The sequence below is a fragment of the Heterodontus francisci genome, unplaced genomic scaffold (assembly GCF_036365525.1).
Source record: "Heterodontus francisci isolate sHetFra1 unplaced genomic scaffold, sHetFra1.hap1 HAP1_SCAFFOLD_188, whole genome shotgun sequence".
Taxonomy (NCBI): Eukaryota; Metazoa; Chordata; class Chondrichthyes; order Heterodontiformes; family Heterodontidae; genus Heterodontus; species Heterodontus francisci.
The window spans coordinates 1,152,306-1,179,508 of record NW_027140635.1 but is presented as its reverse complement, the minus strand read 5'-3'; the positions used below and the strand labels follow the sequence as shown (position 1 = coordinate 1,179,508).

The following is a 27,203-nucleotide window of genomic DNA, read 5'->3' as shown; positions in this document are numbered from 1 at the left end:
TGGAGCTACCTCCAAGTTATGCATAGAGAGGGAGCTCCATTCACTTTATGCATAGAGAGGGAGCTCCCTGCACTTTATACATAGAGAGGAAGCTCCCTCCACATTATGCATAGAGAAGAAGCTCCATCCACATTATGCAAAGAGAGGGAACTCCCTCCACATTATGCATAGAGAGGGAGCTCCATCCAGTTAAAGCATAGAGAGGGAGCTCCATCCACTTTATGCATACAGAGGGAGCTCCCTCAACCTTTTGCATAGAGAGGGAGCTCCCTCCACATTATGCATAGAGAAGGAGCTCCCTCCACATTATTCATAGAGAGGGAGCTCCCTCCACATTATGCATAGAGAGGGAGCTCCATCCAGTTAAAGCATGGAGAGGGAGCTCCATCCACTTTATGCATAGAGAGGGATCTCCCTCCAGTTCTTGCATAGAGATGGAGCTCCCTCCACTTCATGCATAGAGAGGGAGCTCCCTCCACTTATGCATAGAGAGGGAGCTCCCTCCACTTCATGCAAAGAGAGGGAGCTCCCCCCGCTTCATGCATAGAGGGGGAGCGAACTCCACGTTATGCATAGAGAGCGAACTCACTCCACTTTATGCATAGAGACGGAGCTCCCTCCACTTTATCCTTAGTGAGGGAGCTCCCTCCACTTTATGCATAGAGAGGAAGCTCCCTCCACTTTATGCGTAGAGAGGGAGCCCCCTCCACTTTATGCATAGAGAGGGAGCTCCATCCAGTTAAAGCACAGAGAGGGAGCTCCATCCACTTTATGCATAGAGAGGGAGCTCCCTCACTTTATGCATAGAAAGGGAGCACCCTCCACTTTATGCATAGAGAGGTAGCTCCCTCCACTTCATGCAAAGAGAGGGAGCTCCCCCCACTTCATCCATAGAAACGGAGCGAACTCCACTTTATGCATAGAGAATGAGCTTAATCAACTTTATGCACAGCGAGGGAGTTATATCCACTTTGTGCATAGAGAGGGAGCTCACTCCACTTTCTGCATAGAGAGGGAGCTCCCTCCAATTTATGCATAGAGAGGGAGCTCCATCCAGTTAAAGCATCGAGAGGGATCTCCAACCACTTTATGCATAGAGAGGGAGATCCCTCCACTTGATGCATAGAGAGGGAGCTCCCTCCACTTTTTGCATAGAGAGGGAGCTCCCTCCAATTTATGCACAGAGAGGGAGCACACTCCACTTCATGCATAGAGATGATGCTCCCGTCACTTAATGCATAGAGAGGGAGCTCCCTCCTCTTCATGCATAGAGAGTGAGCTCACTCCACATCATGCATCGAGAGGGAGCTCAATCCACATCATACATAGAGATGGAGCTTCCTCCACTTCATGCATAGAGAGGGAGATCCCTCCACTTTATGCATAGAGAGGGAGCTAACTCCTCTTTTTGCATGGAGAGGGAGCTCCTTCCACTTTCTGCATAGAGAGGGAGCTCCTTCCACTTTCTGCAGAGAGAGGGAGCTCCTTCCACTTTCTGCACAGAGAGGGAGCTCCTTCCACTTTGTGCATAGAGAGGGAGCTCCTTCCACTTTGTGCATAGAGAGGGAGCTCCTTCCACTTTGTGCATAGAGAGGGAGCTCCTTCCACTTTCTGCATAGAGACGGAGCTCCTTCCACTTTCTGCATAGAGAGGGAGCTCCTTCCACTTTAAGCATAGAGAGGGAGCTCCTTCCACTTTCTGCATAGAGAGGGAGCTCCTTCCACTTTCCGCATAGAGAGGGAGCTCCTTCCACTTTCTGCATAGAGAGGGAGCTCCTTCCACTTTGTGCATAGAGAGGGAGCTCCTTCCACTTTGTGCATAGAGAGGGAGCTCCTTCTACTTTGTGCATAGAGAGGGAGCTCCTTCCACTTTCTGCATAGAGAGGGAGCTCCTTCCACTTTTTGCATGGAGAGGGAGCTCCCTCCAATTTATGCACAGAGAGGGAGCACACTCCACTTCATGCATAGAGATGATGCTCCCGTCACTTAATGCATAGAGAGGGAGCTCCCTCCTCTTCATGCATAGAGAGTGAGCTCACTCCACATCATGCATCGAGAGGGAGCTCAATCCACATCATTCATAGAGATGGAGCTTCCTCCACTTCATGCATAGAGAGGTAGATCCCTCCACTTTATGCATAGAGAGGGAGCTAACTCCTCTTTTTGCATGGAGAGGGAGCTCCTTCCACTTTCTGCATAGAGAGGGAGCTCCTTCCACTTTCTGCAGAGAGAGGGAGCTCCTTCCACTTTCTGCACAGAGAGGGAGCTCCTTCCACTTTGTGCATAGAGAGGGAGCTCCTTCCACTTTTTGCATAGAGAGGGAGCTCCTTCCACTTTCTGCATAGAGAGGGAGCTCCTTCCACTTTCTGCATAGAGAGGGAGCTCCTTCCACTTTAAGCATAGAGAGGGAGCTCCTTCCACTTTCTGCATAGAGAGGGAGCTCCTTCCACTTTCCGCATAGAGAGGGAGCTCCTTCCACTTTCTGCATAGAGAGGGAGCTCCTTCCACTTTCTGCATAGAGAGGGAGCTCCTTCCACTTTGTGCATAGAGAGGGAGCTCCTTCTACTTTGTGCATAGAGAGGGAGCTCCTTCCACTTTCTGCATAGAGAGGGAGCTCCTTCCACTTTATGCATGGAGAGGGAGCTGCTTCCACTTTATGCATAGAGAGGGAGCTCCATCTACTTTATGCATAGAGAGGGAGCTCCTTCCACTTTATGCATAGAGAGGGAGCTCCTTCCACTTTATGCATAGAGAGGGTGCTCCATCCACTTTATGCATAGAGAGGGAGCTCCTTCCACTTTATGCATAGAGAGGGAGCTCCTTCCAGTTAAAGCACAGAGAGGGAGTGCATCCACTTTATGCATAGAGAGGGAGATCGCTCCACTTTATATTTGGAGAGGGAGCTCCTTCCACTTTCTGCATAGAGAGGGAGCTCCTTCCACTTTATGCATAGAGAGGGAGCTCCTTCCACTTTGTGCATAGAGAGGGAGCTCCTTCCACTTTATGCATAGAGAGGGAGCTCCTTCCACTTTCTGCATAGAGAGGGAGCTCCTTCCACTTTGTGCATAGAGGGGGAGCTCCTTCCACTTTATGCATAGAGAGGGAGCTCCTTCCACTTTATGCATAGAGAGGGAGCTCCTTCCACTTTGTGCATAGAGGGGGAGCTCCTTCCACTTTATGCGTAGAGAGGGAGCTCCTTCCACTTTATGCATAGAGAGGGAGCTCCTTCCACTTTGTGCATAGAGGGGGAGCTCCATCCACTTTGTGCATAGAGAGGGAGCTCCTTCCACTTTCTGCATAGAGAGGGAGCTCCTTCCACTTTATGCATAGAGAGGGAGCTCCTTCCACTTTCTGCATAGAGAGGGAGCTCCTTCCACTTTATGCATAGAGAGGGAGCTCCTTCCACTTTCTGCATAGAGAGGGAGCTCCTTCCACTTTCTGCATAGAGAGGGAGCTCCTTCCACTTTGCGCATAGAGAGGGAGCTCCTTCCACTTTATGCATAGAGAGGGAGTTCCTTCCACTTTCTGCATAGAGAGGGAGCTCCTTCCACTTTATGCATAGAGAGGGAGCTCCTTCCACTTTGTGCATAGAGAGGGAGCTCCTTCCACTTTGTGCATAGAGAGGGAGCTCCTTCCACTTTCTGCATAGAGAGGGAGCTCCTTCCACTTTATGCATAGAGAGGGAGCTCCTTCCACTTTGTGCATAGAGAGGGAGCTCTTTCCACTTTATCCATAGAGAGGGAGCTCCTTCCAGTTAAAGCATAGAGAGGGAGATCCCTCCACTTTATAAATGGAGAGGGAGCTCCCTCCACTTTATCCATCGAGAGCGAGCTCCATCCAGTCAAAGCATAGAGGGGGAGCTGCATCCACTTTATGCATGGAGAGGGAGCTCCTTCCACTTTATGCATAGAGAGGGAGCTCCTTCCACTTTCTGCATAGAGAGGGAGCTCCTTCCACATTCTGCATAGAGAGGGAGCTCCTTCCACTTTATGCATCGAGAGCGAGCTCCTTCCACTTTGTGCATAGAGAGGGAGCTGCTTCCACTTTGTGCATAGAGAGGGAGCTCCTTCCACTTTGGGCATAGAGAGGGAGCTCCTTCCACTTTATGCATAGAGAGGGAGCTCCTTCCACTTTATGCATCGAGAGGGCGCTCCTTCCACTTTATGCATAGAGAGGGAGCTCCTTCCACTTTATGCATCGAGAGGGCGCTCCTTCCACTTTATTCATAGAGAGGGAGCTCCTTCCACTTTATGCATCGAGAGGGCGCTCCTTCCACTTTATGCATAGAGAGGGAGCTCCTTCCACTTTCTGCATAGAGAGGGAGCTCCTTCCACTTTCTGCATGGAGAGGGAGCTCCTTCCACTTTCTGCATCGAGAGCGAGCTCCTTCCACTTTGTGCATAGAGAGGGAGCTGCTTCCACTTTGTGCATAGAGAGGGAGCTCCTTCCACATTGGGCATAGAGAGGGAGCTCCTTCCACTTTATGCACAGAGAGGGAGCTCCTTCCACTTTATGCATCGAGAGGGAGCTCCTTCCACTTTATGCACAGAGTTGGAGCTCCTTCCACTTTATGCATCGAGAGGGAGCTCCTTCCACTTTATGCATAGAGAGGGAGCTCCTTCCACTTTATGCATCGAGAGGGAGCTCCTTCCACTTTACGCATAGAGAGGGAGCTCCTTCCACTTTATGCATCGAGAGGGAGCTCCTTCCACTTTATGCATAGAGAGGGAGCTCCTTCCACTTTATGCATCGAGAGGGAGCTCCTTCCAGTTAAAGCATCGAGAGGGAGCTGCATCCACTTTATGCATAGAGAGGACATCCCCCCACTTTATGGATGGAGAGGGAGCTCCCTCCACTTAATGCAAAGATAGGCAGCTCCCTCCACATTATGCATAGAGAGGGAGCTCCCTCCACTTTATACACAAAGAGGGAGCTCCCTCCACTTTATACACAGAGCGGGAGCTCCCTCCACTTTATGCATAGAGAGGGAGATCCCTCCACATTATGCATAGAGAGGGAGCTCCATCCAGTTAAAGCAAAGAGAGGGAGCTCCCTCCACTTTATGCATAGAGAGGGAGCTTCCTCAACTTCATGCATAGAGAGGGTTCTCCTTTCACTTTATGCATCGAGAGGGAGCTCCTTCCACATTATGCACAGAGAAGGAGCTCCTTCCACTTTATGCATTGAGAGGGTGCTCCCTCCACTTAATGCATAGAGAGGGAGCTCCCTCCACTTAATGCAAAGATAGAAAGCTCCCTCGACTTCATGCATAGAAAGGGAGCTCCCTCCACTTCATGCATAGAGGGGGATCTAACTCTAATTGATGCGTAGAGAAGGAACTAACTCCACTTCATGCGTAGAGAGGGAGCTAACTCCACTTCATGCGTGGAGAGGGAGCTCACTCCACTTCATGCGGAGAGGGAGCTCCCTCCACTTTATGCAGAGAGACGGAGCTACCTCCAAGTTATGCATAGAGAGGGAGCTCCATCCACTTTATGCATAAAGAGGGAGCTCCCTGCACTTTATACATAGAGAGGGAGCTCCCTCCAATTTAAGCTTAGAGAGGGAGCTCCCCCCAATTCATGCATAGAGAGGGAGCTCCCGCCTCTTTATGCTTAGAGAGGGAGCTGCCCACATTCATGCATAGAGAGGAAGCTCCCTCCACATTATGCATAGAGAGGGAGCTCCCTCCACATTATGCATAGAGAGGGAGCTCCTTCCACTTTGTGCATAGAGAGGGAGCTCCTTCCACTTTATGCATAGAGAGGGAGCTCCTTCCACTTTCTGCATAGAGAGGGAGCTCCTTCCACTTTATGCATAGAGAGGGAGCTCCTTCCACTTTATGCATAGAGAGGGAGCTCCTTCCACTTTGTGCATAGAGAGGGAGCTCCTTCCACTTTGTGCATAGAAAGGAAGCTCCTTCCACTTTGTGCATAGAGAGGGAGCTCCTTCCACTTTCTGCATAGAGAGGGAGCTCCTTCCACTTTCTGCATAGAGAGGGAGCTCCTTCCACTTTGTGCATAGAGAGGGAGCTCCTTCCACTTTGTGCATAGAGAGGGAGCTCCTTCCACTTTATGCATAGAGAGGGAGCTCCTTCCACTTTCTGCATGGAGAGGAAGCTCCTTCCACTTTATGCATAGAGAGGGAGCTCCTTCCACTTTATGCATAGAGAGGGAGCTCCTTCCACTTTGTGCATAGAGAGGGAGCTCCTTCCACTTTGTGCATAGAGAGGGAGCTCCTTCCACTTTGTGCATAGAGAGGGAGCTCCTTCCACTTTATGCATAGAGAGGGAGCTCCTTCCAGTTAAAGCATAGAGAGGGAGATCCCTCCACTTTATAAATGGAGAGGGTGCTCCCTCCACTTTATCCATCGAGAGCGAGCTCCATCCAGTCAAAGCATAGAGGGGGAGCTGCATCCACTTTATGCATGGAGAGGGAGCTCCTTCTACTTTATGCATAGAGAGGGAGCTCCTTCCACTTTCTGCATAGAGAGGGAGCTCCTTCCACTTTCTGCATAGAGAGGGAGCTCCTTCCACTTTATGCATCGAGAGCGAGCTCCTTCCACTTTGTGCATAGAGAGGGAGCTGCTTCCACTTTGTGCATAGAGAGGGAGCTCCTTCCACTTTATGCATAGAGAGGGAGCTCCTTCCACTTTATGCATAGAGAGGGAGCTCCTTCCACTTTCTGCATAGAGAGGGAGCTCCTTCCAATTTCTGCATAGAGAGGGAGCTCCTTCCACTTTATGCATAGAGAGGGAGCTCCTTCCACTTTATGCATCGAGAGGGCGCTCCTTCCACTTTATGCATAGAGAGGGAGCTCCTTCCACTTTCTGCATAGAGAGGGAGCTCCTTCCTCTTTCTGCATGGAGAGGGAGCTCCTTCCACTTTCTGCATCGAGAGCGAGCTCCTTCCACTTTGTGCATAGAGAGGGAGCTGCTTCCACTTTGTGCATAGAGAGGGAGCTCCTTCCACATTGGGCATAGAGAGGGAGCTCCTTCCACTTTATGCACAGAGAGGGAGCTCCTTCCACTTTATGCATAGAGAGGGAGCTCCTTCCACTTTCTGCATAGAGAGGGAGCTCCTTCCACTTTGTGCATAGAGAGGGAGCTGCTTCCACTTTGTGCATAGAGAGGGAGCTCCTTCCACTTTGGGCAGAGAGAGGGAGCTCCTTCCACTTTATGCGTAGAGAGGGAGCTCCTTCCACTTTATGCATCGAGAGGGCGCTCCTTCCACTTTATGCATAGAGAGGGAGCTCCTTCCACTTTCTGCATAGAGAGGGAGCTCCTTCCACTTTCTGCATGGAGAGGGAGCTCCTTCCACTTTCTGCATCGAGAGCGAGCTCCTTCCACTTTGTGCATAGAGAGGGAGCTGCTTCCACTTTGTGCATAGAGAGGGAGCTCCTTCCACATTGGGCATAGAGAGGGAGTTCCTTCCACTTTATGCACAGAGAGGGAGCTCCTTCCACTTTATGCATCGAAAGGGAGCTCCTTCCACTTTATGCACAGAGAGGGAGCTCCTTCCACTTTATGCATCGAGAGGGAGCTCCTTCCACTTTATGCATAGAGAGGGAGCTCCTTCCACTTTATGCATCGAGAGGGTTGCTCCTTCCACTTTATGCATAGAGAGGGAGCTCCTTCCACTTTATGCATCGAGAGGGAGCTCCTTCCAGTGAAAGCATCGAGAGGGAGCTTCCTCAACTTCATGCATAGAGAGGGTTCTCCTTTCACTTTATGCATCGAGAGGGAGCTCCTTCCACATTATGCACAGAGAAGGAGCTCCTTCCACTTTATGCATTGAGAGGGTGCTCCCTCCACTTAATGCATAGAGAGGGAGCTCCCTCCACTTAATGCAAAGATAGAAAGCTCCCTCGACTTCATGCATAGAAAGGGAGCTCCCTCCACTTCATGCATAGAGGGGGATCTAACTCTAATTGATGCGTAGAGAAGGAACTAACTCCACTTCATGCGGAGAGGGAGCTCCCTCCACTTTATGCAGAGAGACGGAGCTACCTCCAAGTTATGCATAGGGAGGGAGCTCCATCCACTTTATGCATAAAGAGGGAGCTCCCTGCACTTTATACATAGAGAGGGAGCTCCCTCCAATTTAAGCTTAGAGAGGGAGCTCCCCCCAATTCATGCATAGAGAGGGAGCTCCCGCCTCTTTATGCTTAGAGAGGGAGCTGCCCACATTCATGCATAGAGAGGAAGCTCCCTCCACATTATGCATAGAGAGGGAGCTCCCTCCACATTATGCATAGAGAGGGAGCTCCTTCCACTTTGTGCATAGAGAGGGAGCTCCTTCCACTTTATGCATAGAGAGGGAGCTCCTTCCACTTTCTGCATAGAGAGGGAGCTCCTTCCACTTTATGCATAGAGAGGGAGCTCCTTCCACTTTATGCATAGAGAGGGAGCTCCTTCCACTTTGTGCATAGAGAGGGAGCTCCTTCCACTTTGTGCATAGAAAGGAAGCTCCTTCCACTTTGTGCATAGAGAGGGAGCTCCTTCCACTTTATGCATAGAGAGGGAGCTCCTTCCACTTTCTGCATAGAGAGGGAGCTCCTTCCACTTTGTGCATAGAGAGGGAGCTCCTTCCACTTTGTGCATAGAGAGGGAGCTCCTTCCACTTTATGCATAGAGAGGGAGCTCCTTCCACTTTCTGCATGGAGAGGAAGCTCCTTCCACTTTATGCATAGAGAGGGAGCTCCTTCCACTTTATGCATAGAGAGGGAGCTCCTTCCACTTTGTGCATAGAGAGGGAGCTCCTTCCACTTTGTGCATAGAGAGGGAGCTCCTTCCACTTTGTGCATAGAGAGGGAGCTCCTTCCACTTTATGCATAGAGAGGGAGCTCCTTCCAGTTAAAGCATAGAGAGGGAGATCCCTCCACTTTATAAATGGAGAGGGTGCTCCCTCCACTTTATCCATCGAGAGCGAGCTCCATCCAGTCAAAGCATAGACGGGGAGCTGCATCCACTTTATGCATGGAGAGGGAGCTCCTTCTACTTTATGCATAGAGAGGGAGCTCCTTCCACTTTCTGCATAGAGAGGGAGCTCCTTCCACTTTCTGCATAGAGAGGGAGCTCCTTCCACTTTATGCATCGAGAGCGAGCTCCTTCCACTTTGTGCATAGAGAGGGAGCTGCTTCCACTTTGTGCATAGAGAGGGAGCTCCTTCCACTTTATGCATAGAGAGGGAGCTCCTTCCACTTTATGCATAGAGAGGGAGCTCCTTCCACTTTCTGCATAGAGAGGGAGCTCCTTCCAATTTCTGCATAGAGAGGGAGCTCCTTCCACTTTATGCATAGAGAGGGAGCTCCTTCCACTTTATGCATCGAGAGGGCGCTCCTTCCACTTTATGCATAGAGAGGGAGCTCCTTCCACTTTCTGCATAGAGAGGGAGCTCCTTCCACTTTCTGCATGGAGAGGGAGCTCCTTCCACTTTCTGCATCGAGAGCGAGCTCCTTCCACTTTGTGCATAGAGAGGGAGCTGCTTCCACTTTGTGCATAGAGAGGGAGCTCCTTCCACATTGGGCATAGAGAGGGAGCTCCTTCCACTTTATGCACAGAGAGGGAGCTCCTTCCACTTTATGCATAGAGAGGGAGCTCCTTCCACTTTCTGCATAGAGAGGGAGCTCCTTCCACTTTGTGCATAGAGAGGGAGCTGCTTCCACTTTGTGCATAGAGAGGGAGCTCCTTCCACTTTGGGCAGAGAGAGGGAGCTCCTTCCACTTTATGCGTAGAGAGGGAGCTCCTTCCACTTTATGCATCGAGAGGGCGCTCCTTCCACTTTATGCATAGAGAGGGAGCTCCTTCCACTTTCTGCATAGAGAGGGAGCTCCTTCCACTTTCTGCATGGAGAGGGAGCTCCTTCCACTTTCTGCATCGAGAGCGAGCTCCTTCCACTTTGTGCATAGAGAGGGAGCTGCTTCCACTTTGTGCATAGAGAGGGAGCTCCTTCCACATTGGGCATAGAGAGGGAGTTCCTTCCACTTTATGCACAGAGAGGGAGCTCCTTCCACTTTATGCATCGAAAGGGAGCTCCTTCCACTTTATGCACAGAGAGGGAGCACCTTCCACTTTATGCATCGAGAGGGAGCTCCTTCCACTTTATGCATAGAGAGGGAGCTCCTTCCACTTTATGCATCGAGAGGGTTGCTCCTTCCACTTTATGCATAGAGAGGGAGCTCCTTCCACTTTATGCATCGAGAGGGAGCTCCTTCCAGTGAAAGCATCGAGAGGGAGCTGCATCCACTTTATGCATAGAGAGGGAGATCCCCCCACTTTATGGATGGAGAGGGAGCTCCCTCCACTTAATGCAAAGATAGGCAGCTCCCTCCACATTATGCATAGAGAGGGAGCTCCCTCCACTTTATACACAAAGAGAGAGCTCCCTCCACTTTATACACAGAGAGGGAGCTCCCTCCACTTTATGCATAGAGAGGGAGATCCCTCCACATTATGCATAGAGAGGGAGCTCCATCCAGTTCAAGCAAAGAGAGGGAGCTCCCTCCACTTTATGCATAGAGAGGGAGCTTCCTCAACTTCATGCATAGAGAGGGTTCTCCTTCCACTTTATGCATCGAGAGGGCGCTCCTTCCACTTTATGCACAGAGAAGGAGCTCCTTCCACTTTATGCATAGAGAGGGAGCTCCCTCCACTTAATGCATAGAGAGGGAGCTCCCTCCACTTAATGCAAAGATAGAAAGCTCCCTCGACTTCATGCATAGAAAGGAAGCTCCCTCCACTTCATGCATAGAGGGGGAGCTAACTCTAATTGATGCGTAGAGAAGGAACTAACTCCACTTCATGCGTAGAGAGGGAGCTAACTCCACTTCATGCGTGGAGAGGGAGCTCCCTCCACTTCATGCGGAGAGAGGGAGCTCCCTCCACTTTATGCAGAGAGACGGAGCTACCTCCAAGTTATGCATAGAGAGGGAGCTCCATCCACTTTATGCATAAAGAGGGAGCTCCCTGCACTTTATACATAGACAGGGAGCTCGCTCCAATTTATGCTTAGAGAGGGAGCTCCCCCCAATTCATGCATAGAGAGGGTGCTCCCGCCTCTTTATGCTTAGAGAGGGAGCTGCCCCCATTCATGCATAGAGAGGAAGCTCCCTCCACATTATGCATAGAGAGGGAGCTCCCTCCACATTATGCATAGAGAGGGAGCTCCATCCAATTTATGCATAGAGAGGGATCCCACTCCACTTTATGCATAGAGAGGGAGCTCCCTCCTCTTTATGCAAAGAGAGGGAGCTCCCTCCACATTATGCATAGAGAGGGATCCCACTCCACTTTATGCATAGAGAGGGAGCTCCCTCCACATTATGCATAGAGATGGAGCTCCCTCCACATTATGCATAGAGAGGGAGCTCCATCCAATTTATGCATAGAGAGGGATCCCACTCCACTTTATGCATAGAGAGGGAGCTCCCTCCTCTTTATGCAAAGAGGGGGAGCTCCCTCAACTTCATGCATAGAGAGGGAGCTCCCTCCAATAAATGCATAGAGTGGGAGCTCCCTCAACTTCATGCAAAGAGAGGGAGCTAACTCCACTTCATGCATATAGAGGGACTTCCCACCAGTTCATGCATGGAAAGGGAGCTCACTCCACATCATTAAGAGAGAGGGTGCTCCCTTCACTTCATGCATCGAGAGGGAGCTCCCTCCACTTCATGCATGGAGAGGGAGCTCACTCCACATCATGCATGGAGAGGGAGCTCCCTCCACCATGCATAGAGAGGGAGCTCACTCCACATCATGCAAAGAGAGGGAGCTCACTCCACATCATGCATAAGGAGGGAGCTCCATCCACTTTATGCATAGAGAGGGAGCGCTCTCCACTTTATGCATAGTGAGAGAGCTCCCTCCACGTTATACATAGACAGGGAGCTCCCTCCACTTTATGCATAGAGAGGGAGCTCCTTCCAGTTAAAGCAAAGAGAGGGAGCTGCATCCAGTTTATGCATAGAGACGGAGATCCCTCCACTTTATGGATGGACAGGGAGCTCCCTCCACTTAATGCAAAGATAGGGAGCTCCCTCGACTTCATGCATAGAAAGGGAAATTCCTCCACTTCATGCAAAAAGAGGGAGCTCCTTCCACTTTATGCATCGAGAGGGAGCTCCTACCACATTATGCATAGAGAGGGAGCTCCTTCCACTTTATGCATAGAGAGGGAGCTCCATCCAGTTAAAGCATACAGAGGGAGCTCCCTCCACTTATTGCAAAGATAGGAAGCTCCCTAAAATTCATGCATAGAAAGGGAGCTCCCTCCACTTCATGCATAGAGGGGGAGCTAACTCTAATTGATGCGTAGAGAAGGAACGAACTCCACTTCATGCGTAGAGACGGAGCTAACTCCACTTCATGCGTGGAGAGGGAGCTCCCTCCACTTCATGCGTAGAGAGGGAGCTCCCTCCACTTTATGCATAGAGACGGAGCTACCTCCAAGTTATGTATAGAGAGTGAGCTCCATCCACTTTATGCATAGAGAGGGAGCTCCCTGCACTTTATACATAGAGAGGGAGCTCCCTCCAATTTATGCTTAGAGAGGGAGCTCCCCCCAATTCATGCATAGAGAGGGAGCTCCCGCCTCTTTATGCTTAGAGAGGGAGCTGCCCCCACTTCATGCATAGAGAGGAAGCTCCCTCCACATTATGCATAGAGAGGGAACTCCCTCCACATTATGCATAGAGATGGAGCTCCATCCAGTTAAAGCATAGAGAGGGAGCTCCATCCACTTTATGCATAGAGAGGGAGCTCCCTCCACCTTTTGCATAGAGAGGGAGCTCCCTCCACATTATGCATAGAGACGGAGCTCCCTCCACATTATGCATAGAGAGGGAGCTCCCTCCACATTATGCATAGAGAGGGAGCTCCATCCAGTTAAAGCATAGAGAGGGAGCTCCCTCCACGTTATGCATAGAGAGGGAGCTCCCTCCACTTTATGCATAGAGAGGGAGCTCCCTGCACTTTATACATAGAGAGGGAGCTCCCTCCATTTTATACTTAGAGAGGTAGCTCCCGCCTCTTTATGCTTAAAGAGGGAGCTGCCCCCACTTCATGCATAGAGAGGAAGCTCCCTCCACATTATGCATAGAGAGGGAGATCCCTCCACTTCATGCAAAGAGAGGGAGCTCCCCCCACTTCATGCATAGAGGGGGAGCGAACTCCACGTTATGCATATAGAGCGAGCTCACTCCACTTTATGCATAGAGAGGGAGCTAACTCCACTTTATGCATGGAGAGGAAGCTCCCTCCACTTTATGCATAGAGAGGGAGCTCCATCCAGTTTATGCATAGAGACGGAGCTACCTCCAAGTTAGCCATAGAGAGGGAGCTCCATCCACTTTATGCATAGAGAGGGAGCTCCTTCCACTTTGTGCATAGAGAGGAAGCTCCCTCCACATTATGCATAGAGAGGGAGATCCCTCCACTTCATGCAAAGAGAGGGAGCTCCCCCCACTTCATGCATAGAGGGGGAGCGAACTCCACGTTATGCATAGAGAGCGAGCTCACTCCACTTTATGCATAGAGAGGGAGCTAACTCCACTTTATGCATAGAGAGGAAGCTCCCTCCACTTTATGCATAGAGAGGGAGCTCCATCCAGTTTATGCATAGAGACGGAGCTACCTCCAAGTTAGGCATAGAGAGGGAGCTCCATCCACTTTATGCATAGAGAGGGAGATCCCTGCACTTTATACATCGAGAGGGAGCTCCCTCCAATTTATGCTTGGAGAGGGAGCTCCCCCCATTTCATGCATCGAGAGGGAGCTCCCGCCTCTTTATGCTTAGAGAGGGAGCTGCCCCCACTTCATGCGTAGAGAGGAAGCTCCTTCCACATTATGCATAGAGAGGGAGCTCCCTCCACATTATGCATAGAGAGGGAGCTCCCTCCACATTAGGCATAGAGAGGGAGCTCCATCCAGTTAAAGCATAGAGAGGGAGCTCCCTCCACTTTATGCATGGAGAGGGAAATCCCTCCACATTATGCATAGAGAGGGAGCTCCATCCAGTTAAAGCAAAGAGAGGGAGCTCCCTCCACTTTATGCATAGAGAGGGAGCTCCCTCCACTTTATGCATAGAGAGGGAGCTCCCTGCTCTTTATACATAGAGAGGGAGCTCCCTCCAATTTATGCTTAGAGAGGGAGCTGCCCCCACTTCATGCAAAGAGAGGAAGCTCCCTCCACATTATGCATAGAGGGGGAGCTCCCTCCACATTATGCATAGAGAGGGTGCTCCATCCATATAAGCATGGAGAGGGAGCTCCATCCACTTTATGCATAGAGAGGGAGCTCCCTCCAGTTCTTGCATAGAGATGGAGCTCCCTCCACTTCATGCATGGAGAGGGAGCTCCCTCCACTTATGCATAGAGAGGGAGCTCCCTCCACTTCATGCAAAGAGGGGGAGCGAACTCCACGTTATGCATAGAGAGGGAGCTAACTCCACTTTCTGCATAGAGAGGGAGCTCCCTCCACTTTATCCTTAGTGAGGGAGCTCCCTCCACTTTATGCATAGAGAGGAAGCTCCCTCCACTTTATGCATAGAGAGGGAGCTCCCTCCACTTTATGCATAGAGAGGGAGCTCCATCCAGATAAAGCACAGAGAGGGAGCTCCATCCACTTTATGCATAGAGAGGGAGCTCCCTCCACTTTATGCATAGAAAGGAAGCTCCCTCCACTTTATGCATAGAGAGGGAGCTCCCTCCACTTTATGCATAGAGAGGGAGCTCCATCCAGTTAAAGCACAGAGAGGGAGCTCCATCCACTTTATGCATAGAGAGGGAGCTCCCTCCACTTTATGCATAGATAGGGAGCTCCCTCCACTTCATGCATAGAGATGGAGCTCCCACCACTTCATGCATTGAGAGGGAGCACCCTCCACTTCATGCATAGAGAGGGAGCTCCCTCCACTTCATGCAAAGAGAGGGAGCTCCCCCCACTTCATCCATAGAAAGGGAGCGAACTCCACTTTATGCACAGCGAGGGAGTTATATCCACTTTGTGCATAGAGAGGGAGCTCCCTCGACTTTATGCATAGCGAAGGAGCTCACTCCACTTTCTGCATAGAGAGGGAGCTCCCTCCAATCTATGCATAGAGAGGGAGCTCCATCCAGTTAAAGCATAGAGAGGGATCTCCAACCACTTTATGCACAGAGAGGGAGATCCCTCCACTTGATGCATAGAGAGGGAGCTCCCTCCACTTTTTGCAGAGAGAGGGAGCTCCTTCCAATTTATGCATAGAGAGGGAGCACACTCCACTTCATGCATAGAGAGGATGCTCCTGTCACTTCATGCATAGAGAGGAAGCTCCCTCCACTTCATGCATAGAGAGGGAGCTTCCTCCACTTCATGCATAGAGTGGGAGATCCCTCCACTTCATGCATAGAGAGGGAGCTCCCTCCACTTCATGCATAGAGTGGGAGCTCCCTCCGCTTCATGCATAGAGAGGGAGCTCCCTCCACTTCATGCATAGAGAGGGAGCTCCCTCCACATTATGCATAGAGAGGGAGCTCACTCCACATCATGCAGAGAGAGGGTGTTCCCTTCACTTCATGCATAGAGAGGGAGCTCCCTCCACTTCATGCATAGAGAGGGAGCTCCCTCCACTTCATGCATAGAGAGGGAGCTCCCCCCACTTCATGCATAGAGAGGGAGCGAACTCCACGTTATGCATAGAGAGGAAGCTAACTCCACTTTATTCATAGAGAGGGAGCTCCCCCCACTTCATGCATAGAGAGGCAGCTCCCTCCGCTTTATGCATCGAGAGGGAGCTCCCTCCACTTTATGCATAGAGAGGGAGCTCCCTCCACTTTATGCATCGAGAGGGAGCTCCATCCACTTTATGCATAGAGAGGGAGCTCCATCCACTTTATGCATAGAGAAGGAGCTCCCTCCACTTCATGCATAGAGATGGAGTTCCCACCACTTCATGCATTGAGAGGGAGCACCCTCCACTTCATGCATAGAGAGGGAGCTCCCTCCACTTCATGCAAAGAGAGGGAGCTCCCCCCACTTCATCCATAGAAAGGGAGCGAACTCCACTTTATGCATGGAGAGGGAGCTAACTCCACTTTATGCACAGCGAGGGAGTTATATCCACTTTATGCATAGAGTGGGAGATCCCTCGACTTTATGCTTAGCGAGGGAGCTCACTCCACTTTCAGCATAGAGAGGGAGCTCCCTCCAATTTATGCACAGAGGGGGAAGCTCCATCCAGTTAAAGCAAAGAGAGGGATCTCCAACCACTTTATGCATAGAGAGGGAGATCCCTCCACTTGATGCATAGAGAGGGAGCTCCCTCCACTTTTTGCATAGAGAGGGAGCTCCCACACTTCATCCATACAAAGGGAGCTCCCTCCACTTATGCAGAGCGAGGGAGCTCACTCCACTTTCTACATAGAGAGGGATCGCCAACCACTTTATGCATAGAGAGGGAGATCCCTCCACTTGATGCATCGAGAGGGAGCTCCCTCCACTTTTTGCATAGAGAGGGAGCTCCCTCCAATTTATGCATAGAGAGGGAGCCCACTCCACTTCTTCATAGAGAGGGAGCTCCCTCCTCTTTATGCAAAGAGGGGGAGCTCCCTCAACGTTATGCATAGAGCGGGAGCTCCCTCCACTAAATGCATCGATAGGGAGCTCCCTCAACTTCATGCATAGAGAGGGAGCTAACTCCGCCTCATGCATAGAGAGGGACTTCCCTCCACTTCATGCATGGAAAGGGAGCTCCCTCCACTTCATGCATAGAGTGGGAGCTCCCTCCGCTTCATGCAGAGAGAGGGAGCTCCCTCCACTTCATGCATAGAGAGGGTGCTCCCTCCACTTCATGCATAGAGAGGGTGCTCCCTCCACTTCATGCATAGAGAGGGAGCTCCCTCCACTTCATGCATAGAGAGGGAGCTCCCCCCACTTCATGCACAGAGAGGGAGCGAACTCCACGTTATGCATAGAGCGAGCTCAGTCCACTTTATGCATAGAGAGGGAGCTAACTCCACTTTATTCATAAAGAGGCAGCTCCCTCCACTTTGTGCATAGAGAGGGAGCTCCCTCCACTTTGTGCATAGAGAGGGAGCTCCCTCCACTTTATGCATAGAGAGGGAGCTCCATCCACTTTATGCATAGAGAGGGAGCTCCCTCCACTTTATGCAGAGAGAGGGAGCACCCTCCACTTTATGCATAGAGAGGGAGCTCCCTCCGCTTCATGCATAGAGATGGAGCTCCCACCACTTCATGCATTGAGAGGGGGCACCCTCCACATCATGCATAGAGAGGGAGCTCCCTCCACTTCATGCAAAGAGAGGGAGCTCCCTCCACTTCATCCATAGAAAGGGAGCAAACTCCACTTTATGCATAGAGAGGGAGCTCCCTCGACTTTATGCATAGCGAGGGAGCTCACTCCACTTTCAGCATAGAGAGGGAGCTCCCTCCAATTTATGCATAGAGGGAGCTCCATCCAGTTAAAGCATAGAGAGGGATCTCCAACCACTTTATGCATAGAGAGGGAGATCCCTCCACTTGATGCATAGAGAGGGAGCTCCCTCCACTTTTTGCATAGAGAGGGAGCTCCCTCCAATTTAAGCATAGAGAGGGAGCACACTCCACTTCATGCATAGAGAGGATGCTCCCATTACTTCATGCATAGAGAGGGAGTTCCCTCCACTTCATGCATAGAGAGGGAGCTTCCTCCACTTCATGCATAGAGAGGGAGATCCCTCCACTTTATGCATCGAGAGGGAGCTCATTCCACATCATGCATAGAGAGGGAGCTTCCTCCACTTCATGCATAGAGAGGGAGATCCCTCCACTTTATGCATCGAGAGGGAGCTAACCCCACTTTATGCAGAGAGAGGGAGCTTCCTCCACGTTATACATAGAGAGGAAGCTCCCTCCACTTTAAGCATAGATAGGGAGCTGCCTCCACTTCATGCATGGAGAGGGAGCTCCCTCCACTTCATACACAGAGAGGGAGCTCCCTCCACTTCATGCATAGAGATGGAACTCCCTGCACTTCATGCATAGAGAGGGAGCTCCCTCCACTTCATGCATAGAGAGGGTGCTCCCTCCACTTTATGCATAGAGAGGGAGCTCCCTTCATTTCATGCATAGAGAGGGAGCTTCCTCCACTTCATGCATAGAGAGGGAGATCCCTCCACTTTATGCATCGAGAGGGAGCTAAGCCCACTTTATGCAGAGAGAGGGAGCTCCCTCCACTTCATGCATCGAGAGGAAGCTCCCTCCATTTTATGCATAGAGAGGGAGCTCACTCCACTTTATGCATAGAGCGGGAGATCCCTCCACTTTATGCATAGAGAGGGAGCTCCATCCAGTTAAAGCACAGAGAGGGAGCTCCATCCACATTATGCATGGAGAGGGAGTGCCCTCCACTTTATGCATAGAGGGAGCTCCCTCCACGTTATACATAGAGAGGAAGCTCCCTCCACTTTAAGCATAGATAGGGAGCTGCCTCCACTTCATGCATGGAGAGGGAGCTCCCTCCACTTCATACACAGAGAGGGAGCTCCCTCCACTTCATGCATAGAGATGGAACTCCCTGCACTTCATGCATAGAGAGGGAGCTCCCTCCACTTCATGCATAGAGAGGGTGCTCCCTCCACTTTATGCATAGAGAGGGAGCTCCCTTCATTTCATGCATAGAGACGGAGCTCCCTCCACTTCATACATAGAGAGGGAGCTTCCTCCACTTCATGCATAGAGATGGAACTCCCTACACTTCATGCATAGAGAGGGAGCTCCCTCCACTTCATGCATAGAGAGGGAGCTCCCTCCACTTCATGCAAAGAGAGGAAGCTCCCACACTTCATCCATAGAAAGGGAGCGAACTCCACTTCATACATAGAGAGGGAGCTTCCTCCACTTCATGCATAGAGATGGAACTCCCTACACTTCATGCATAGAGAGGGAGCTCCCTCCACTTCATGCATAGATAGGGAGCTCCCACCACTTCATGCATAAACAGGGAACTCCCTACACTTCATGCATAGAGAGGGAACTGCCTACACTTCATGCATAGAGAGGGAGCTCCCTCCACTTCATGCATAGAGAGGGAGCTCCCTCCACTTCATGCAAAGAGAGGAAGCTCCCACACTTCATCCATAGAAAGGGAGCTAACTCCACTTTATGCATAGAGAGGGAGCTAACTCCACTTTCTGCATAGCGAGGGAGCTATATCCGCTTTATGCACAGAGAGGGAGCTCCCTCCACTTCATGCATAGAGAGGGAGCTCCCTCCACTTAATGCAGAGAGAGGGAGCTCCCTCCACTTCATGCATAGAGAGGGAGCTCCCTCCACTTTATGCAAAGAGAGGAAGCTCCCACACTTCATCCATAGAAAGGGAGCTAACTCCACTTTATGCATAGAGAGGGTGCTAAATCCACTTTATGCATAGCGAGGGAGCTATATCCACTTTATGCATAGAGAGGGAGCTCCCTCCACTTTATGCATAGCGAGGGAGCTCACTCCACCTTCTGCATAGAGAGGGATCTCCAACCACTTTATGCATAGAGAGGGAGATCCCTCCACTTGATGCACAGAGAGGGAGCTCCCTCCACTTTTTGCATAGAGAGAGAGCTCCCTCCAATTTATGCATAGAGAGGGAGCCCACTCCACTTTATACATAGAGAGGGAGCTCCCTCCTCTTTATGCAAAGAAGGGGAGCTCCCTCAACTTTATGCATAGAGCGGGAGCTCCCTCCACTAAATGCATCGATAGGGAGCTCCCTCAACTTCATGCATAGAGAGGGAGCTAACTCCACTTCATGCATAGAGAGGGACTTCCCTCCACTTCATGCATGGAAAGGGAGCTCCCTCCACATCATGCATCGAGTGGGAGCTCCCTCCACTTCATGCAGAGAGAGGGTGTTCCCTTCAATTCATGCATAGAGAGGGAGCTCCCTCCACTTCATGCATTGAGAGGGAGCTCACTGCACATCATGCATAGAGAGGGAGCTCACTCCACTTCATGCACAGAGAGGGAGCTCACTCCACATGATGCATAGAGAGGGAGCTCGATCCACTTTATGCATAGAGAGGGAGATCCCTCCAATTTATGCATAGAGAGGGATCTCCCTCCACTTTTTGCATAGAGAGGGAGCTCCCTCCAATTTATGCATAGAGAGGAGCACACTCCACTTTATGCGTCGAGCGGGAGCTCCCTCAACTTCATGCACAGATAGGGATCTCCCTCCACTTCAAGCATAGAGAGGGAGCTAACTCCACTTCCTGCACAGAGAGGGTCTTCCCTCCACTTCATGCATGGAGAGGGTGCTCCCTCCACTTCATGCATAGAGAGGGATCTCCCTCCACTTCGTGCATGGAAAGGGAGCTCCCTCCACTTCATGCATAGAGAGGGCGCTCACTCCATATCATGCATAGAGAGGGAGCTCCCTGCACTTCATGCAGAGAGAGGGAGCTCCCTCCACTTCATGCAGAGAGAGGGAGATCCCTCACTTTATGCAGAGAGAGGGCGCTAACTCCACTTTCTGCCGAGAGAGGGAGCTCCCTCCACTTTATCCTTAGAGAGGGAGCTCCCCCCACATCATGCATAGAGAGGAAGTTCCCTCCACTTCATGCATAGAGAGGGAGCTCACTCCACTTCTTGCATAGAGAGGGAGCTCACTCCACATGATGCATCGAGAGGGAGCTCCATCCACTTTATGCATGGAGAGGGAGCGCTATCCACTTTATGCATAGGGAGGGAGCTCCTGCCACGTTATACATAGACAGGGAGCTCCCTCCTCTTTCTGCATAGAGAGGGAGCTCCCTCCACTTCATGTCTAGAGATAAAGCTCCCTCCACTTCATGTATTGAGAGGGAGCTCCCTCCACTTCATGCATAGATAGGGAGCTCACTCCACTTCATTTATAGAAAGGGAACTCCCTACACTTCATGCATAGAGAGGGAGCTCCCTCCACTTCATGCAAAGATAGGGAGCACACCCCACTTCATCCATGGAAAGGGAGCTAACTCCACTTTATGCATAGAGAGGGAGATAACTCCACTTTATGCATAGCGAGGGAGCTAACTCCACTTCCTGCACAGAGAGGGACTTCCCTCCACTTCATGCATGGAGAGGGTGCTCCCTCCACTTCATGCATAGAGAGGGATCTGCCTCCACTTCGTGCATAGAGAGGGAGCTCCCTCCACTTTATCCTAAGAGAGGGAGCTCCCCCCACATCATGCATAGAGAGGAAGCTCCCTCCACTTCATGCATAGAGAGGGAGCTCCCTCCACTTTATGCATCGAGAGGAAGCTCCCTCCACTTCATGCATGGAGAGGGAGCTCACTCCACTTCATGCATAGAGAGGGAGCTCACTCCACATGATGCATAGAGAGGGAGCTCCATCCACTTTATACATGGAGAGGGAGCGCCCTCCACTTTTTGCATAGAGAGGGAGCTCTCTCCACGTTATACATAGACAGGGAGCTCCCTCCACTTTCTGCATAGAGAGGGAGCTCCCTCCACTTCATGCATAGAGATAAAGCTCCCTCCACTTCATGTATTGAGAGGGAACTCCCTACACTTCATGCATCGAGAGGGAGCTCCCTCCACTTCATGCAAAGATAGGGAGCTCCCCCCACTTCATCCATGGAAAGGGAGCTAACTCCACTTTATGCATAGAGAGGGAGCTCCCTCCACTTCATGCATAGAGAGGGAGCTCACTCCATATCATGCATAGAGAGGGTGCTCCCTTCACTTCATGCATGGAGAGGGAGCTCCCTCCGCCTCATGCATAGAGAGGGAGCCCGCACCACATCATGCATAGAGAGGGAGCTCCCTCCACTTCATGCATAGAGAGGGAGCTCCCTCCACTTCATGCAGAGAGAGGGAGATCCCTCCACTTTATGCAGAGAGAGGGTGCTAACTCCACTTTATGCAGAGAGAGGGAGCTCCCTCCACTTTATCATTAGAGAGGGAGCTCCCCCCACATCATGCATAGAGAGGGAGCTCCCTCCACTTTATGCATAGAGAGGGAGCTCCATCCAGTTAAAGCACAGAGAGGGAGCTCCATCCACTTTATGCATAGAGCAGGAGCGCCCTCCACTTGATGCATGGAGAGGGAGCTCCCTACACGTTATGCATAGAGAGGGATCTCCCTCCACTTTATGCATAGAGAGGGAGCTCCCTACACTTTATGCATAGAGAGGGAGCTCCCTCCACTTTATGCATGGAGAGGGAGCTGCATCCACTTTATGCATAGAGAGGGAGCTGCATCCACCTTGTGCATAGAGAGGGAGCTCCCTCCACTTTATGCATAGAGAGGGAGCTCCCTCCACTTTATGCATAGAGAGGAAGCTCCCTCCTCTTTATGCAAAGTGAGGGAGCTCCCTCAACTTTTTGCGTGGGGAGGGAGCTCCCTCAACTTCATGCAGAGAGATGGAGTTCCACTCCACTTCATACAGAGAGAGGGAGCTCCCTCCACTTTATGCATAGAGAGGGAGCTCCATCCAGTTAAAGCCTCGAGAGGGATCTCCAACCACTTTATGCACAGAGAGGGAGATCCCTCCACTTTATGCATAGAAAGGGAGCTCCCTCCACTTCATGCATAGAGAGGGAGCGAACTCCACTTCCTGCAAAGAGAGGGACTTCCCTCCACTTCATGCTTGGAGAGGGAGCTCCCTCCACTGCATGCATAGAGAGGGAGTTCCCTGCGCTTCCTGCATGGAGAGGGAGCTCCCTGCGCTTCCTGCATAGAGAGGGAGCTCCCTCCACTTCATGCATAGAGAGGGAGCTCCCTCCACTTCATGCATAGAGAGGGAGCTCCCTCCACTTCATGCATAGAGAGGGAGCTCCCTCCACTTCATGCAGATAGAGGGAGCTAACACCACTTAATTCATGGAGAGGGAGCTAACTCCACTTTTTGCATAGCGAGGAAACTAACTCCACTTTATGCATAGAGTGGGAGCTCCCTCCAAGTTATGCATAGTGAGGGAGCTCCCTCCACTTTCTGCATAGAGAGGGAGCTCCCTCCACTTCATGCATAGCGTGGGGGCTCCGTCCCGTTTATACTTTGAGAGGGAGCTGTCTCTATTTAATCAGCTGCCATGGTCGGTTTTGAAGCCCTGTCCCCAGCACATCAGGTTGGGCCTCTGGATTACTTGACCAGAGGTATTATCACTACCCAATTGCCTCCCAAATGGATGTGTGCAGTGTCTGTCCCGTAATATCACTCACAGTAGTTTCTGCGCTGTAACCCTGAACATGGCCCGGTATCAGAGACTGAAAATTCACATTTTAACTGGGCAAAGGCAGGAACAGAGGTAAACGGGATTGCTTTTGTCCCTGGATTCAGTGTCCACTGCAGGCAGATCAGTTACATTTACAATAGAAACACCAGGAGTGAACAAGGTCAATACAATCATATGGAAAATGTAAATGATGCCTCTCATAATTGTAGCATCCGTGCAGTATGAGTACAGATTTCAGGTTTATTCCCGAGAGAGGTCTTACTCAGAATATGTCATTGACATTGAAATGATTGTGTTTTATCCACAACATTATTTGCATCAGAGTCAAAGCTGCTGATGTAATGTGTTTGTTCAGGTGAGTTTAACTAATAGCAATGATCAGGGGTATAACCGTGTCAGTGGAGACTTATCCCCTGTATAAATCAGGACCCATTGTAATGGATCAGCTCAGAGTGCCTGGTGGAGCTGTGGATTCCAGGCTAACAGAAGTCTCTGCTTCTCACAGAAGTGGGATATCCAGTAATGGATCAGATAGAAGACATTTATTATCCGGTAATTGCAGCAATTGGAGTTCCTGGTAAGCAGTATCTCAGCTGTTAATGGTGTAAATCGATGTTAACTGTGCTGCTGTACTGGGTATTAATTCTTACGGTGTGTGTTCGACAGCCACCTGTTCATTTCCAGCAATTTACTGATGGAATCTCCTCATTGTCTACTCTTTCAGTCTTGCAGAAGGTAGATTATGTCTTGAGTACTATTGTTTTAAGAAATTGGCATTGTTACTGATCGTTCTGTGTATATCAAATCAGAGAGAATCAAGAATCAGATCATCAGGAGCTTTTAACAATTTGATGAAGTGGATCTAACCCGGTTCCGGAATATTTTGATGACTATTGTTTTTCAGTGATTGATAATGAGACATCTCACAGTCTCAGTGTTACAAGGGGACAGAACAATGTCCTTTCTCCTCAATAACATGGCTCAGTTTAACTGGGATTTCAATGTATTTATTGGTTATCACAGTTATCAAATATTATTTCATTATTTGTGTGTCTGACGCTGCTTCAGAAGTCTGGCTACTGAACTGAGTTTGCTGCTAAGACTTTCACATCTCCTTCTCTGCTTCACTGTGGACCCTTCACTGTCACTGCACTACATTGTAAAATAGAAAGTACTGATGTGATGTTTTACTGGTTTTCACTCTATCAGTTGGAATCAAGCGTCTTTCCATTTATCTGTAGATTATCAGCTCCAGCGCTGATGTTGGTGATTTATTGATTAAACAATCCCACATTCTAACAGATTACTTTATAATTCCAGGGGAAGGAATTTCAATGATTGTGAGGTTTGTCTGGAAGAAGCTTTCGATCCTGTTTATTCCATGCATTGTAGATGAAGTGAAGAGCGCAGGTGAACAGTTGGAGACTTGGGTGTCCTGTAGATACATTGAATTATTCACAGAAATTTCACCATTGAACAAACTGACTCTGAGAATAGAATCATTGAACCTGGGGCTGGTGAACAGAACACAGATGCAGAATGTTAGGAATAAATCATATGTGAAAAGCAGCATTAAGTAACAATTTACAGGGTGTGAGCACTCCAGAGAGATAGGGAAGGAGAAAAGCAGCAGGGAGAACGAAACCGATGGAAAAAGAAAAGCAGAAGTGAAGAGAAAGAAGCAGCAGTGTGAATAATTCACTATCATAAAGTGCAGTATTGTCCAGAAAAATGAGTGAGAGAAACTGTGAGGTGAAGTTGTCTGTTGTCAGATTGTTTTCATTTTCCTGTTGGACTTTATCTGCTGTGTTGATTTCTGTCAGGTCCAGATTTTGTTTTGCAGAAAGATCCTATTCCTTACTTAGTGACTGAATAAACTGAATAGAATCAGTTCTTCACTGATGGTAATTCATTATTTAAATACTGCACCTTAAAATCTCTGTGACTGCTGAGTTCAATAAAGAGCGAGGTTGATATCAGAAATATATTTAAATTTATATTTAACTGCCTGTACAAACTAAATATACTGACCATATTGTAGAAACAATGAACTGTTTTCCAACACCAATAACCAAAGGGATTATTGTTTGAATATATTAATTGAGTTGTATTACTGGGATCTATAGATTAGATTTCCTCTAACACACTGCTGCAGTCTCTCCCTGTGAATCTCAGCCTCTCCTCTCACTGGTATTGTCTCCTCAGTCTCCTCATCCATTGCTTCATTTTATCCACTATCCCAAACCATCTGCTCCATTCTCCCCTCCTGCTGTGGAGCCTTCATGGAATTTAGAAGTTTATGGGGTGATTTGATGAATGGTTTCAAGATAATAAGGGAAACCGGATGGGTGGACAGAGAGTAACAATTCCCACTCGCTGCGGAGTCAGGAACTTGGGGGCATCGTCTAAAAATCTAAACGCAGTCTAAAAACCATTTAGGATTGAAATGAAGAAACACATCAACACACCAGGTGTGGTATCAGTTTGGAACTCTCTTCTACAAACGGCAATTGATGCTGAGACACTTGTTAGTTTTTAAATCTGAGTTTGATAGATTTTTGTCAACCAAAGTTATTAAGGGGCCAATATAGTGACATGGAGTTAGATCACACATCAGCCATGAGCTCATTGAATGACAGAAGAGGGTTGAAGGGCCAAATGGCCTCCTCCTCTTCCTCTGCCCAGTGACAAATATCTTGCTACCACACTCTGTGTCTTGTTCTGTGTCTCTTTCTTTGTCTCTCTTTCTGTCTGTCTGTCTGTCTCTCTCTCCTCTCTCAAACATCTGTGGAAATCCATAAACATTAGTCAGCCATTTTAGGCTGGTTCTCGGTGGCCATTTTATGTTACCACAACACTGGTTGATAGGTAAATTGGCCATTATAAATTGTCACTAGTATAGGTAGGTGGTAGGGAAATATAGGGACAGGTGGGGATGTTTGGTAGGAATATGGGATTAGTGTAGGATTAGTATAAATGGGTGGTTGATGTTCGGCACAGACTCGGTGGGCCGAAGGGCCTGTTTCAGTGCTGTATCTCTGTAACTGTAACTCTGTAACTGGGACATTTATTCCAGAGACCGACTCCTCACCAATGTAAGGGTAGTGTTCAAATTGTAACAGAGACACAGACATGGAGACACTGAGACACACAGTACTAGAAAGGAATTAATCATTCCCTTATACCCAATAATTTGCCCTCCACTGTGATTAGGCTGGGTAGCCTGTAATTACTCAGTCTATTACTTTCTCTCTTGTTAATCAACAGTACAACATACGTAATCCTCCTGTCCTCTGGCAGCACGACTATAACCAGAGAGGATTGAAAAATGATGGTCAGAGCCTCTGCTATTTCCTCCCTTGCACTTCTAAGCAGTATGAGCCTGGTGAATTATCAGCTTTCAAAGATGCTAAACCCCTGAATATTTCCTCTCTCACTGTTTATCCCATTCAATATTTCCAGCCTTTCCTCATTGACCACAATGTCTGTGTCGTCCCCTCTTTTGTGAAGACAGCTGCAATGTATTCATTAAGAACCATGCCCGCATCTTCCGCCTCCACGGTTCGCAAAAAGGAGGAGAGACAATATAAAGTGAAGGATACAATTCTAAAGGAGGTGCAGGAACGGACACATCTGGGGGGTATTTGTGCACCAATATCTGAAGGTGGCACGGCAGGTTCAGAAAGTGGTTAAATGGCATAAGGCGTCCTGAGATTATAAATAGACACATTGAATACAAAAGCAAGGAAAATATGACCTTTGTAAAATGCTGGTTTGCCTTCAACTGGAGCACTGTCCAGTTATGGACACAGTACTTTGGGAAGAATGTGAGCGCATTAGAGAGGGTGCAGAAAAGATTCACAAGCCTGGTTCCAGGGATGAAGGACTTCAGGTACGTGGATAGATTGGAGAAGCTGGGGTTGTTCTCTGTCTCTCTCTCTGTCTTCCTCTCTCTCTCTCTCCCTCCTGATATCTCTGACACTAAGAGGGAGACAGAGGGA

The 27,203-nt window shown here is 49.6% G+C and overlaps 1 protein-coding gene across 1 annotated transcript in view; it reads right to left on the bottom strand.

Annotated features, from left to right (window-relative positions):
* LOC137360363 (NACHT, LRR and PYD domains-containing protein 3-like) overlaps positions 1-26,902 on the bottom strand; it is a 212,729-nt gene extending 185,827 nt beyond the window's left edge. Inside the window, exon 1 of the mRNA XM_068025826.1 lies at positions 26,805-26,902. Coding sequence (XP_067881927.1) covers positions 26,805-26,902 — 98 coding nt within the window. The remainder of the gene's footprint in view (positions 1-26,804) is intronic.
* Between the last annotated feature and the right edge of the window lie 301 nt (positions 26,903-27,203).